The sequence below is a fragment of the Protopterus annectens genome, chromosome 5.part0 (assembly GCF_019279795.1).
Source record: "Protopterus annectens isolate FY-2018-M chromosome 5.part0, PAN1.0, whole genome shotgun sequence".
NCBI classification, from domain to species: Eukaryota; Metazoa; Chordata; order Ceratodontiformes; family Protopteridae; genus Protopterus; species Protopterus annectens.
Genome location: NC_056735.1, coordinates 1,646,932,595 through 1,646,944,416, shown reverse-complemented (window position 1 = coordinate 1,646,944,416; position 11,822 = coordinate 1,646,932,595). Strand labels below are relative to the sequence as shown.

Below are 11,822 nucleotides of genomic sequence, written 5' to 3'. Positions count from 1 at the left end.
CCAGTACTGGGGGGGCCAGTCTGGGGCAATCAGTATCATTTTTGGCTTCTCTTGTCTGACTTTTAGGAGTACCTTGGGGAGGAGAGGCAGTGGAGAAAAGGCATATACTGTTAAGTTTTTCCATCTGAAAGACAGAGCATCCACTTTCCATGCTTGCTTGTGATAAGTCCTTGTGCAGAATCTCTGTAGTTGGCAGTTGTGTGGGTAAGCAAATAGATCTATGTCCGGGCATCCCCAATTCCTTCTTATCATGCTGAAGACTTGCGGATCCAATTTCCACTTGTGAGGTTCCATGAGGTTTCTGCTTAGCTCGTCTGCCAGAGCATTTATCTTTCCTGGCAGGAATTGTGCCTGCAGATGTACTTGGTTAAGTCAATGCTGTGTCCCACAAAGTCATGGCTAGTTTGCATAGGGGGTAGGAATGAGTGCCTCCCTGCTTGTTTATGTACCACATGACTGTAGTATTGTCCATCAAAATCAGTAGTTTTCCGGATGAGGTAGATCCTTGAAGGCTGTCAGGGCATTCTGAACAGCTAGCATCTCTTTTTGGTTGATATGTTGATGCATTTGGCTTGCGGATCATGTGCCCTGAATACATCTTCCTGCCATGTGGGCCCCCCAGGCATAATCTGATGCATCTGTTGTTAATATCTGCCTGGCTGTGGGTAAAGCGAATGGCTGCCTTTTGTTGTGGTGACAGGCCTTTGTCCACCATCGAAACTCCTGTTGCAGGCAGGGAATGAGGGTAATTATTGTTTCCAGGCTGTGGCAATGTTGAGTCCAAACACTTTTTAGATACCATTGAAGGTTCCTCATATGCAGTCTTGCATATGGAATTAGCAGAATGCAGGATGCCATGAAGCCCAAAGTCTGCAGAAATTTTCTTGCAGGTAACTGGGTCTTTGTTGCCAACATTTTGAAATAAGTAGTCAGTTGCCTTTGTTTGTCTGGCGTGAGATAAGCCATCTGGGCAGTTGTATTTAAGCTTGCACCCAGGAATATTATCTTAAGAGGGTACTAGTTTTGATTTCTTTTCGTTTACTGTATATCCTAGGCATGTTAGTAATCTTTTTACAAAAGCCAGATGCTGTAGTAGAATGTCCTTGTTCTCTGCTTGAATAAGGCAGTCATCCAAGTAAGGATATATTTGTATTCCTCTTTGTTTGCAAAATGCAATTACTGGAGCCAGGTATTTTGTGAAGACCCTGGGAGCAGTAGATAAGCCAAGGGCAGTGCAGAGAATTGGTAGTGCATTGAGCCAGCTATGAATCTGAGATATCTTCTGCATGATTGTCTGATTGGGACATGCAGGTATGCCTCTTTTAGGTCTAAAGTCACAAGCCAAGCCTTCTTGCCCAGCACGGGCAGAAGCTGCTGCAGAGTCAACATTCTGAATCTTGGAATATCCAGATATGTGTTTAGAATAGATAGGTCCAGTATTGGTCTCCAGGCTTTGTCCTTTCTGGGCACCAAGAACAGTCTTGAGTAAAATCCTTCTCCCTGCTCTTGCTGTGGTACTTGCTGATCGGCCCTCATGTCCATGAGGGATGACACTTGCTTTTGTGCCTCTGACCACTGATTTTTTGGCAGGTCTGGCAAACCGTTTGCCCTCGGCAGGGTGTGAAAGTGAAACCTGTAGCCTTGTGACACTATATCCAAGACCCATTTGTCCTGGGTTATTACGTGCCATTTTTGAGAAAAAAAGTGCTAATTTTCCCACTAAAGGTGCTGCCAGAAGATAAGTGCTTGGCGCAGGCAGGGGGAAGTCACTGGGACTGTTCCCTGTATGGATGTGATTTGTCTTCTCCGCTTTTGGAGGTAGAAGTACCCCATTGTTTAGACCTGTATGAGCCTTGGGGCTGGGATCTGCCTCTAGGGTGTCTATATCTGCCTCTTTGTGGTCTGGCTGACACTGGAAAGGACCAATTCTTTGTAGGTCAGTGCCTGCTAAATCTTGGAGGCTCTACCTGTAAGAAATCCTTGACTGTTTGCATAGATTTAGCTTTGTCCTCCATTTTCTTCAATACCTCTTCTGCTTTAACACCAAACAAGGTATCATGCTGTAACGGAGCATCTAATAATTTTGCTTTAACATGATCACGCAGATTCTGTTCCTTTAACCAAGCATGCATCCTAATGACAAAACCCGTAACAGCGACCCTGCAGGAAGCCTCCTGAGAATCAAAACCACATTGCAAAGTATGCTTTCCCACTTGTTCAGCTGCATGCAATAAATCCTGCATTTCTTTGTTTTCTGCACATTCAGAATTTATCAACATTTTCTGTTTAAGCAGTGACATAATATATTGCTGATATTTAAGCATATGAAACTGACAATTTAAAGCCCTAATAGCCAAGGTAGCAGAAGTGTAAATCTTTTTCCCCCCATCTGTCCAGTGCCCTAGAATCCCTGTCAGAGGGGGTAAGGGTTTTTTGCAGTGGAAGCCTTGACCCCTTTGGGACCCTGAGAGATAGTTTCTGGGTCAGCATCAGGGTTCTTAAAAAGAAATGTATGTGAATCAGGAACCCTGTAGTATCTGTCTGGCTTAACAGGAGCTGGAGGTAGAGTCAGGAGTCAGACTGGACTCTGAAAATACATCATCTACAATGTCTAACACAGGTGGAATAGCAAGGGGCCTGTGCTGAGGTAGTAAAAGGAAGTCTCTGAGCCTTTTCTTAGATTCTGAATAATCTTGGCTCTCCCAGTGGAGATGCGCCCTCATGGTATGCAGAGTTTCCCCAAAAGAATAATCCTCAGGAGGAGAGGCTGAAGGGATAGATTCTTCAGCATCAGAATCCTCATAGGGAGGAAGAGAGTATTCCTGATCAGAAGAGGAATCAGACGAAATGGAAACCTGATCTGAAGATTCATATTCTGTCTCTTGCCTAGGCCTCTTATCAGTAGGGGGTTGGGAACCCCTGATCAAAGTAATTCGGTCTTCGGCCATTTTGAGCATTTGTTTTTTAGGCATGGAGGCCTGTCCATGGGGTTGTTGTACTTGTTTCTTTGTCTTTAGAGCTGAAGTCGTTTTAACATATAACTGTGTAGGCCTGAAAACACCCTCAGAAGCAGATGCCTGCTCAGCGGCTCCGGACCCATCTGAGGGAATAGTTTCCGAGGTTCCAATACCTTGAGTTTCCAGCAGCCTAGTCGGCTCCACATTGGAGTCGGAAGCGGCCTGCGGCTGTAAAGTAGAGGGTGTCAGGGGCTGCAAAAATGCCTCGCTGAGAACCGGTGAAATGGCGACTGGCTTAAAAGAAGCCTCGTCATCAGTTTTGGACCTCGGATGCCTGTTTCTTTGCGTTTCTTTTGAATTACGGTAGACGGATGGCTATCCGACGACATCGTGTAATTAAATCTTCTGCCAAAATAGTGAAATGCAAAATCATACCGATGCTTAATGGTGCGTTGGTTAAATCTAGCACAAATCCGACAATTAGCAACGTCGTGATCAGGGCCTAGGCAAAGAATACAGTTAGAATGGAAGTTCTTATGAGGTATTTGCTTCTCACAAGAAATACTATTAACTTTTTCTGACATCGGTCTGGAGCAAGAAAAAAGTTTCCCCAACGGGGTACTTAGCTTTTAATGAAGACTTTGGATCCGAGACTCAAACACGAAAATCTCAGGAGTTGGCCGACTGGCACTTGTGAACTGCTTCTGCTTCGGGCACCACGCGGCAAGAAAGACTGAATAAAATGGCGTCAGCTGCATCCTTTATACCCCTGAAGACCTGACGTCAGGGAAGAGGTGACAGCAACCGACGCAGGACCCAAGACTTTGGAATTCAGGCCGGCTGAGGGGAGCAACCTGCCAGCAGGATAACTCAAATGTAATGACTGCAACAGTGAAACACGAAGAACATCAGAAATATAAACATATGGGGGATGAGGACAGGGAGCATATATTGCAACAGCAAACTATTCACATACATACTGTTGTGGTAACTTCTTGCATAACTGTATTATGTTCATCATTAGATTACCTTTGCAAGTAATGCTGACATATAAGATGACTCTCGAGTTTTAGACTAAAAGGGACTAGAATTAAGTAAGAGAAGTGGAGTCCAGTAAACCCTGAAGGACAGTTCTGTCACAATTTATTCTTGCTCTGGAAAATTCATCTATTTTGTAATGTTTAGTAAAAGTGTGAATGGAAGACTAAGTAACTGCCTCCAAGATGGATTCAGAGTCAAGACCCATGAAAAGTTCCATGAGAAGCTACTGCTCTGGTACAATATACTTCAAACTGACCTTGGAGAGACTTGCCATAGAAGGAAAAGCAGAATGAAATGGAAAGGGAAATCCATCTGGATATGGTTTACTTATAAAATGGAAAAGGAAAAAACTGATCAGACTTTCTAATAATGTGGCTGCTGCAGCAATCATAGTCCACCAGATGAGCTTTGGACCAATACTGCCTATCATTAGTTGAGAACAAACTTTGGAAAGTTTATGGGGAATAGCTCAGTAGTATCCGGCTCCTGTCATACCATCTTGGTGACCAAATCAACAAGATGGTCAGTAGGAAAGACAACCCAAGAGGTAGAAGGTGCAGAATAGTAGGCTTTAAAGAGCTGTGCCTTGTTCTGAGAAGGTGAGTCTGTTGGCCAAGATCCCCTCGGTCTCATTAATTCATGGACGGACCTCTCCAAATGTGGTGTCATCAAGCAGGGATTGTGAGGAGTCCTCTCGATCATCTAAGTCTATGTTTGATGTCAGAGACTCTGAAGGGAGTCCAAGCGCTTCCTTTTGCATGGTCTGTTCCTGGGTATTTCCAGTTGTCACTGAAAGGAGTCCCATAACAACTCAATGTGAACCAGATGCAATTCCTTAAAGCTTCATTGTGTCGTGAGATAGAGACAGTACTGGTGGAGTCTCTGTTAATTATCTGATCGAGGGTACCATCCTTTCCATAATCTCAAAGGTGGAATTTGGATCAGTTAGTATTGTGAAACCCTGCTCCAAGGCTGCTGCAGTCCCCACCAAAGCAAAGGTGAGCAGTGCTGAAAATGGGTGCCTAGACAATGAGGAGCCAGTCGGACCTGATGACAGCTCGAAGGTCAAGGAATACAACACTAACAACAGCTCTAAGCTAGTTGCCACTGCAGATAGTAACAAAGATCCACTTTAGAGTAGCTGATCCCAATATCCAATCCATACTGAAGGCTTCTGTGCACAGTGTATTGGATGCATTAAAGCTGGTGCTGAGGCAACAATACCAGCAGGTGGAAAGCAGACAGACTTTGCTGGAAGGATAGCCAGCTTAGACATCGCTGGTGCAGAAACTGGCATTATGGATGGAGCCATCAGAGATGAAAAAAAGCCAGCCTGATCCATCTTGGAAACACAGACACCCAATTCTATCTGTGCCTTCAAGAATGCCCTCATCATAGGCTCACAGTTTCTGTAGTGCTGCGGTACAATCTGAGACTCTGAGGATGGCCCTTGCACATTGGGTCTAGTCTTCTTAGCTACTCTGTTCTTTCTTATTCTCTGTCTTGCCCGTGTACGTGGAAAGAAGCCCTTTCAAGATCAGTTTATTGCAGCAGTCCACCAAGGATATGGGCCTAAAAGCTTTGGATATGCTGCAATCAGCATACAAGAGTTCTAGCCCCAGACAGACAATGCATCATTCATGGATGTCCTGGGACAGGATTTTCTGACTGTATCAAGTGCTTGTTTAGCTCATTTGGAGAGTTACAGTATATGGTTCAAAGGGTGACCGGACTGAATACAGGCAGATGGAGCAGAAGGTTAAGGCTGTGATATGTAGTTTCCGTGGTACATTGTTTGATTCCCAGAGCACTCGATCTATTGTCTGACCTTGTGCAAGTCAATAAACCAATATATAGGGACAACTGGGAATCCAGGCTAGGCTCTTTAATGGTCTCCTGGACTGCAAGCTTAGTGACTACATATTACTCTAATTATACAAACAAGTAAAGAAAGACATCTGAGAGGAGAAAATATCCAAAGAGATATTTAAGAAAGTATCATTTTTAAACAACAGAAAGACGTTACGCTGGTGGCCTAAATGCCAAGAAGACTATAAAGGTCATTATGGTTTGCATGTATTAGAACTCTGTTTCTTCCTTTATGTCTAAACTGAAAACCAGCAGCTAACCAATTTCTACTGTAGTACTTCCTTAACAGATCCTCTGAATATACTGCCCCTCTATTCAAAGCAGGAGGTCTTTCTAGCATGTAAGCCTCTGCCACTCTTTGTCCATTCAGTTCCTAAATTCTTTTATTCAGAGACATTGTACACTCCCACTAAAAATGTACTTTCTTCAAAGCTAACATGGGCTATCAGCAATGAAAATTGTTCTAAAGTGGGTATAAGTTAAGCATGACTCATTCTAATCCGTCCACTCTGTTAGAAAATACTAACATTCACCTATTCTTCTGATGCATCATTTGGAAGAGTGACAGTCCGCTGTGCAATAAGGTCATCTGTACATTTCCAGTTTAATTCAAACAATTCCTGCCACCATCGAGTGTGATTAACTAAAAGTGGAGCAGCATCGCAGTCTTGCAGCAATGTCAAAAATACTGCAGCCAAACTGTACAGGCCTCAAATATTCACATTCTACTTGATCTTCTCTAAACTCTCCTGCTTCCTTACAACTGCTAATGTTCCACAACTCACTCCTTCTCCTGCAATGCACTTCTTAAACTTTATCTCAGATAAAAACCCAAATCTATCTTACTTCTTTATAATCCTTCCAATTTCTAATTACTTCATTCTAGGTGCTTAGCAATCATCTTCAGAAAAAAAAAGAACTCTTCAGTCCATCCTCGAGAATCATTTTACCAGATGGCTGACAAACGTCAAGGTTTTTAGGGCTGTTACTCTAACCTTTTACTTCTGTGGCAATACTACAGGGTGAGATAATATGCTACCTTTATTATGCAAATAAAAGGAAAGCATGGAGCACTGAGAGTCAGTGAAAAGACCTTTGTTCCATAGCTCCATGGACTACGGTTAAATCCTGACTTCAAGTCACTGTGTGTTGAGTTTGCATATTCTCCCATGTATGCACGGGTTTTGTTACAGTACTTCAGTTTCCTTCTACCCTCCAAAACATGCTGGCTGGCTGCTTACATTACCGTTATGGCTGCGCTTATGTCCTGAACTGTGGCTGAAAAAGCCCTATTTACCCAGTTACCAAATGTTAAAATAATGGGTCTATATTATGAAAGAGAAAAACCCTATGTGCGAATACCAAAACATTGACCCCTATACCGCGAACCGCGAAAATCCCGAACGCACTAAACAGCGAAAAAAAATTCGAACCGTCACAGTCGGCCAACCCCACCACTAGCTATATACTACCTACCCAAATAAAATAAATAAACCACATACATAAACTAACCAAACCCTACTTCTAACCTAAAGTAAAGCACAAAACCCTACTTCTAACCTTACACTAAACCCCACATACACAATTAACTATGCACTATCCTTAGCCCCTCCCTAACCCCAAGGTCCGTAACTACCGCACACGTCCCCTACAGACACACACCCAAACAAAACAAATAATCCACATACATACATTTAACAAAACCCTACCTCCAACACTACTAAACCCCACATACAAAACTATATATGTACTATCCTTAACCCCTCCCTAACCCTAAAGTCCGTAACTACCACACACTTCCCCTACAAAAATATACACAAACAAAATAAATAACCTACATACATACATTTAACAAAACCCTACCTCTAACCCTACACTAAATCTAACATACATTACTTATCTAAGCACTTACCTTAACCCGCACCCTATCCTAAACTCTGTAATTATCCATCACTTACCTTACGCAGCTAATCTACAGACGGCTAACCATGGAAATTCGATATTTCCATTTTTGCGGTTTTCGACTTTCGCTCTAAGTCCACTTCGCGCTATACGGTTCGACATTTACGTATTTGCGTAAACATCTTTTCGCTTTCCTAATATAGACCCAAAATAATACGTGTGTGAGAAAAATATTCTGAATAAACAAAATGGCCATCCTTGTCTGGCTCTCCAATGCCCTAAGCAATGATTTTGTATCTATTATTACTCAACATCCCTTGGACAGCATTCATTTCTACCAATAACACCAAGTGCTTTGATTCAGTCTGACTTTAAATCACTATCTGAAACAATTAAATCTCTCTGACAGACATAAGACGCAAGATGCTGAGGTTAAATTATTGATGTGGAAATCAAGTCACATCAGCCTGAAAATAACATACAGGAGAAAAAATCCAAATTCATCCATGCTTCTTCACTAACCCTTTTTCCATCTTTGGTCTTCTTAACAGTCCATATGGAATCCGGCAGTTTCTCAAAAAACTTCCTCGCCTTTGGTGCCTGGTCCAGTATGTGAGCAGGAGGAATGCCTAATACCTCAACAATTTTGTTCATTTGATCCACCTGAAAAAAAAAATAAAGTGAAGAAAACAAATGTCTTAATTTGAAAAATTATACATAAAGGTGTAAGCAAGACTATTATTTTTGCTTAGCTACAACAAGAAATGAAAAACAAATGTATTCTGCACAAAACTCAGCAGAGATCCTTTATTCATTTCAGTAGAAATACAACTGGAACAAAGTATTCTGCACAAACCCTAGAGAAATCCTGTTTACACTACTGTGAAAAACCTGTGTGAGGAATGTGCCATACAGAAGGACAGAAAAACTCAAGTACAAACCCTTGTTTCATCTTGGTAGGGACTACCATGTCTTAGTGACCCATAAGGAGTTTCAGGGCAATTTAGCCTCACAACCATTAACACCTTGCCAATACCAACCCTTAGACTGCACCCCCTTTCTCAAGGAGGGCTAGACAAGTTAGCCCTAAGGTAATTTAGAGGGTACACAAGACAAGTCATCTAGTTTCTGTATGAAAGATGTGTCACACTGTTTAACCTGCAGGGACAGCCTATTCCAGAGAAGGTGAAGGTGCCACGTAATGAATCTCTCTCCCCTCTCCATCATGTGCCATTTTTCTGCTGGCAAAGACTTAGAGCCCTGGTTCAGCTATTTGCTAAACTGTCAAACTTGCGGAAATATAGGAGATCAAGGAAAGTAGGGCCTCTACAATGGCATAGGAAGCAAGGCACATATCTCCCTGCAACAGTCTACAAGACATTGAGTAAAGGGATTGAGCTTCTAGCCTCTCCTAGGAGTTTTTTGTCTTTTAAATGTGAAATATTACTTAAGAACGTCTGTAGCTTCACAGCCACTCATGAGTCAGACATGTATTTGCTGTTGCATCTGCAATGTTTGCGTAGGTGGCATAAAGAAACAGACTGCAGTCAACATTCCACTGCTATACGAGTACTGACTCTATGGAATTGTGCAACTTTGTATTTTAAAGCCTGACATCACTGCTGTGTCTGTACTGATCCACAACGTTCCCAGTTAAAAAAACATAGATTCTAAAGCCCTGATAGCCCTAGCAAAAGGCCTCATATCCTTCACATTTACATTGAGTAGCAGGTTGACAGGTGACCAAGAACCCTGGACTGTAAAGGAATGAAAGCAGTCACTTCAGCCATAATTCAATCATTCTTCTGTCAATGTCACTGTGGGTGAATAGATTTTGAGGCTGACACAACCAAAGTCCCCCCCCCCCCCCAAATCATAAAGGGAATCAATGGAATCATGGCTTTCAAATGGTCTGATCAAAGAACTCTTTGCACATCAGTCTTTACAGTACAGAAATCCTCCTCAATAATCTGTTACTAGGATGTTACTAAGGAAGAAAGGCAAGGTATTTGATGTCCAACGTACTGGTAAGCACAAAACAATGAACAATTAGTCTTTCAGTCACGAATTTGGTCTCCAAGTGCAAATAATTACCTTGAGAGCATCCCTCTTTTACTACTGTTTTACAGCAAGGTGACAAAACATAAAGGCTGAAACAACACAAATTCACATGGATGAATAGGCCACATCAGTACTGAATACAGAGGTTATCTATTCTAAGACCTAAGAAACCGGGCAAGTAGCAGATTTTAAGTCATTGTTTTCACACCAATAAAAATACGGTTTATTTTGACAGGTATGATTTTCATGTATCTGGTATTACCTTCCCTTACAAAAAGGCATACCACTAGACAGCAAAAAGGGTTACTTGGAATTAAAATTAGATCCTCCGGGCTGTTAGGTTCAAGAACTTGAAGTTTGAAAGCAGAAATCTGTCAGCTGAGACATAAACCTTCTTTGCAAAGGCAGCTAATATAGTAGCTAACAATATTTAGGTTAGACACATGAAGTAAGGTTATACGGGCCAACCTGGAGCTATGAGGATTAAGTCTGCCTTTTCTCTTTTTTATCTTTAAAATTAATCAGAATCAGATGATTTGGCAGAAAATTACATATTGGGTCTTGACTTCAATACAGTGAAAAGTCACCACTGCCTGTTTTTCAGAAAGTATGGAACAAAACAGATGAAGTTGGTATCCGTGAGAAAAGGGTCCATCCTGGAAGTTCCATATTTCAGTCAATACTGAGAAGGTGGTTTGGTCCTGCTGCTGTGTGACACTGAGGTTTATCTGCTCAGACTGATGGTTTATTTTTGAATGGAAAATATTCAGCAGAATTTTATACTCAGAATAGACTGTTCCAAATGGATGCTGCAATTCACAAAGAGGGCAGGATTAGGTTCTTCCCTGTTTGCTGATGTACTGTGTTAATGCTTTTTTTTTTTAACTGCCACAAAATGCAGAGTCCCTGATATGACAGCTGACTGGCAAACTATCACAGTGAGTGTTAGGCTAACATCTGTTTGAAGATGATGACGTGCTTTCTCTAATGTGAAGACCATTGGCTCTGTATTTTACATCTAAATGAGCTTCTCAAGTATAATCTACAGCACATGTTAAGAAAGTCTGAGTTTAAAGTGGATGTACAACGGAGTAACACTTGACAGACAACAATCTGACTGCATCTTCACTAAAATCCTTTTACCATAGTTTGAATCAGTGGAAGGGTGTAATCTAGGGAGGAACACAGCACTCCACGAAAGAAGAAACCAGTGGACCTTTACCATCTGAACTCTTGCACAGAGTACTGTAAGGAAGATGCACGAGAACATCCAATTTGCTTCAGTGACTTGCTCAAAAATACAAGAAAGAATTTCAACATCAACTACATTCTACCATGAGGAGGGAAAACAATTTGTCTTTTCAGAATGGGTTCCAGGAATACCAGAGTATAAGAAATGAGTAAAACCAAACATCCTGATGTAGAAGGATGGAACCCTGACTCCCACCCAGTTGACTAAAGTTAAACAATGGCTCAGTCGCTGTAGGAGACAGGAAGGGAGTGGAAAGAAAAGTACAGCTGTGTACCTACCATAAATGTAGATGTTAGAGTGTATTCACTTTTGCAGTCATTACTCTTGGGGTTATCCTGCTGGCAGGCTACCCGCAGTTGGCCTGAATTCCAAAGTCCTGGTCCGGCGTCGGTTGCTGTCACCTCTTCCCTGACGTCAGTGCGCCAGAGGTATAAAAGATGCAGCAGACGCCATTTTCTTCAGTTTTTCTTGCCCCAGATGTCAGGTGCCCCCAAAAGGGTAGGCTAAATATATTATACCAATACACATACATGCAGTAATTAGAAGTTATGTCCTTACCATAACGTTCCATGTGGAGTGTTCATCTCGCCTTTGTTCTTACACCTGGGTTCGGAGCCGATCCTCGGCTACGTGTCGGCCGCTTGCAAGCTCTGCATCAAGAAGAAGCTCGAGACAACCTAATTCCCACAATCCCCCTCTGCCTTTACCTCAGATCTAGTTTGCAAGCAAACCAGCAGTCA

General features: G+C 42.2%; 1 protein-coding gene across 5 annotated transcripts in view; it reads right to left on the bottom strand.

Moving 5' to 3' along the window:
• The window catches only part of DYRK1A (dual specificity tyrosine phosphorylation regulated kinase 1A), a 2,602,610-nt gene that overhangs the window by 370,235 nt on the left and 2,220,553 nt on the right, over nucleotides 1-11,822 (bottom strand). For all 5 annotated transcript variants that reach the window (XM_044071432.1, XM_044071433.1, XM_044071434.1 and 2 more), the window contains one exon: nucleotides 8,292-8,432. In XM_044071432.1, coding sequence (XP_043927367.1) covers nucleotides 8,292-8,432 — 141 coding nt within the window. The remainder of the gene's footprint in view (nucleotides 1-8,291; nucleotides 8,433-11,822) is intronic.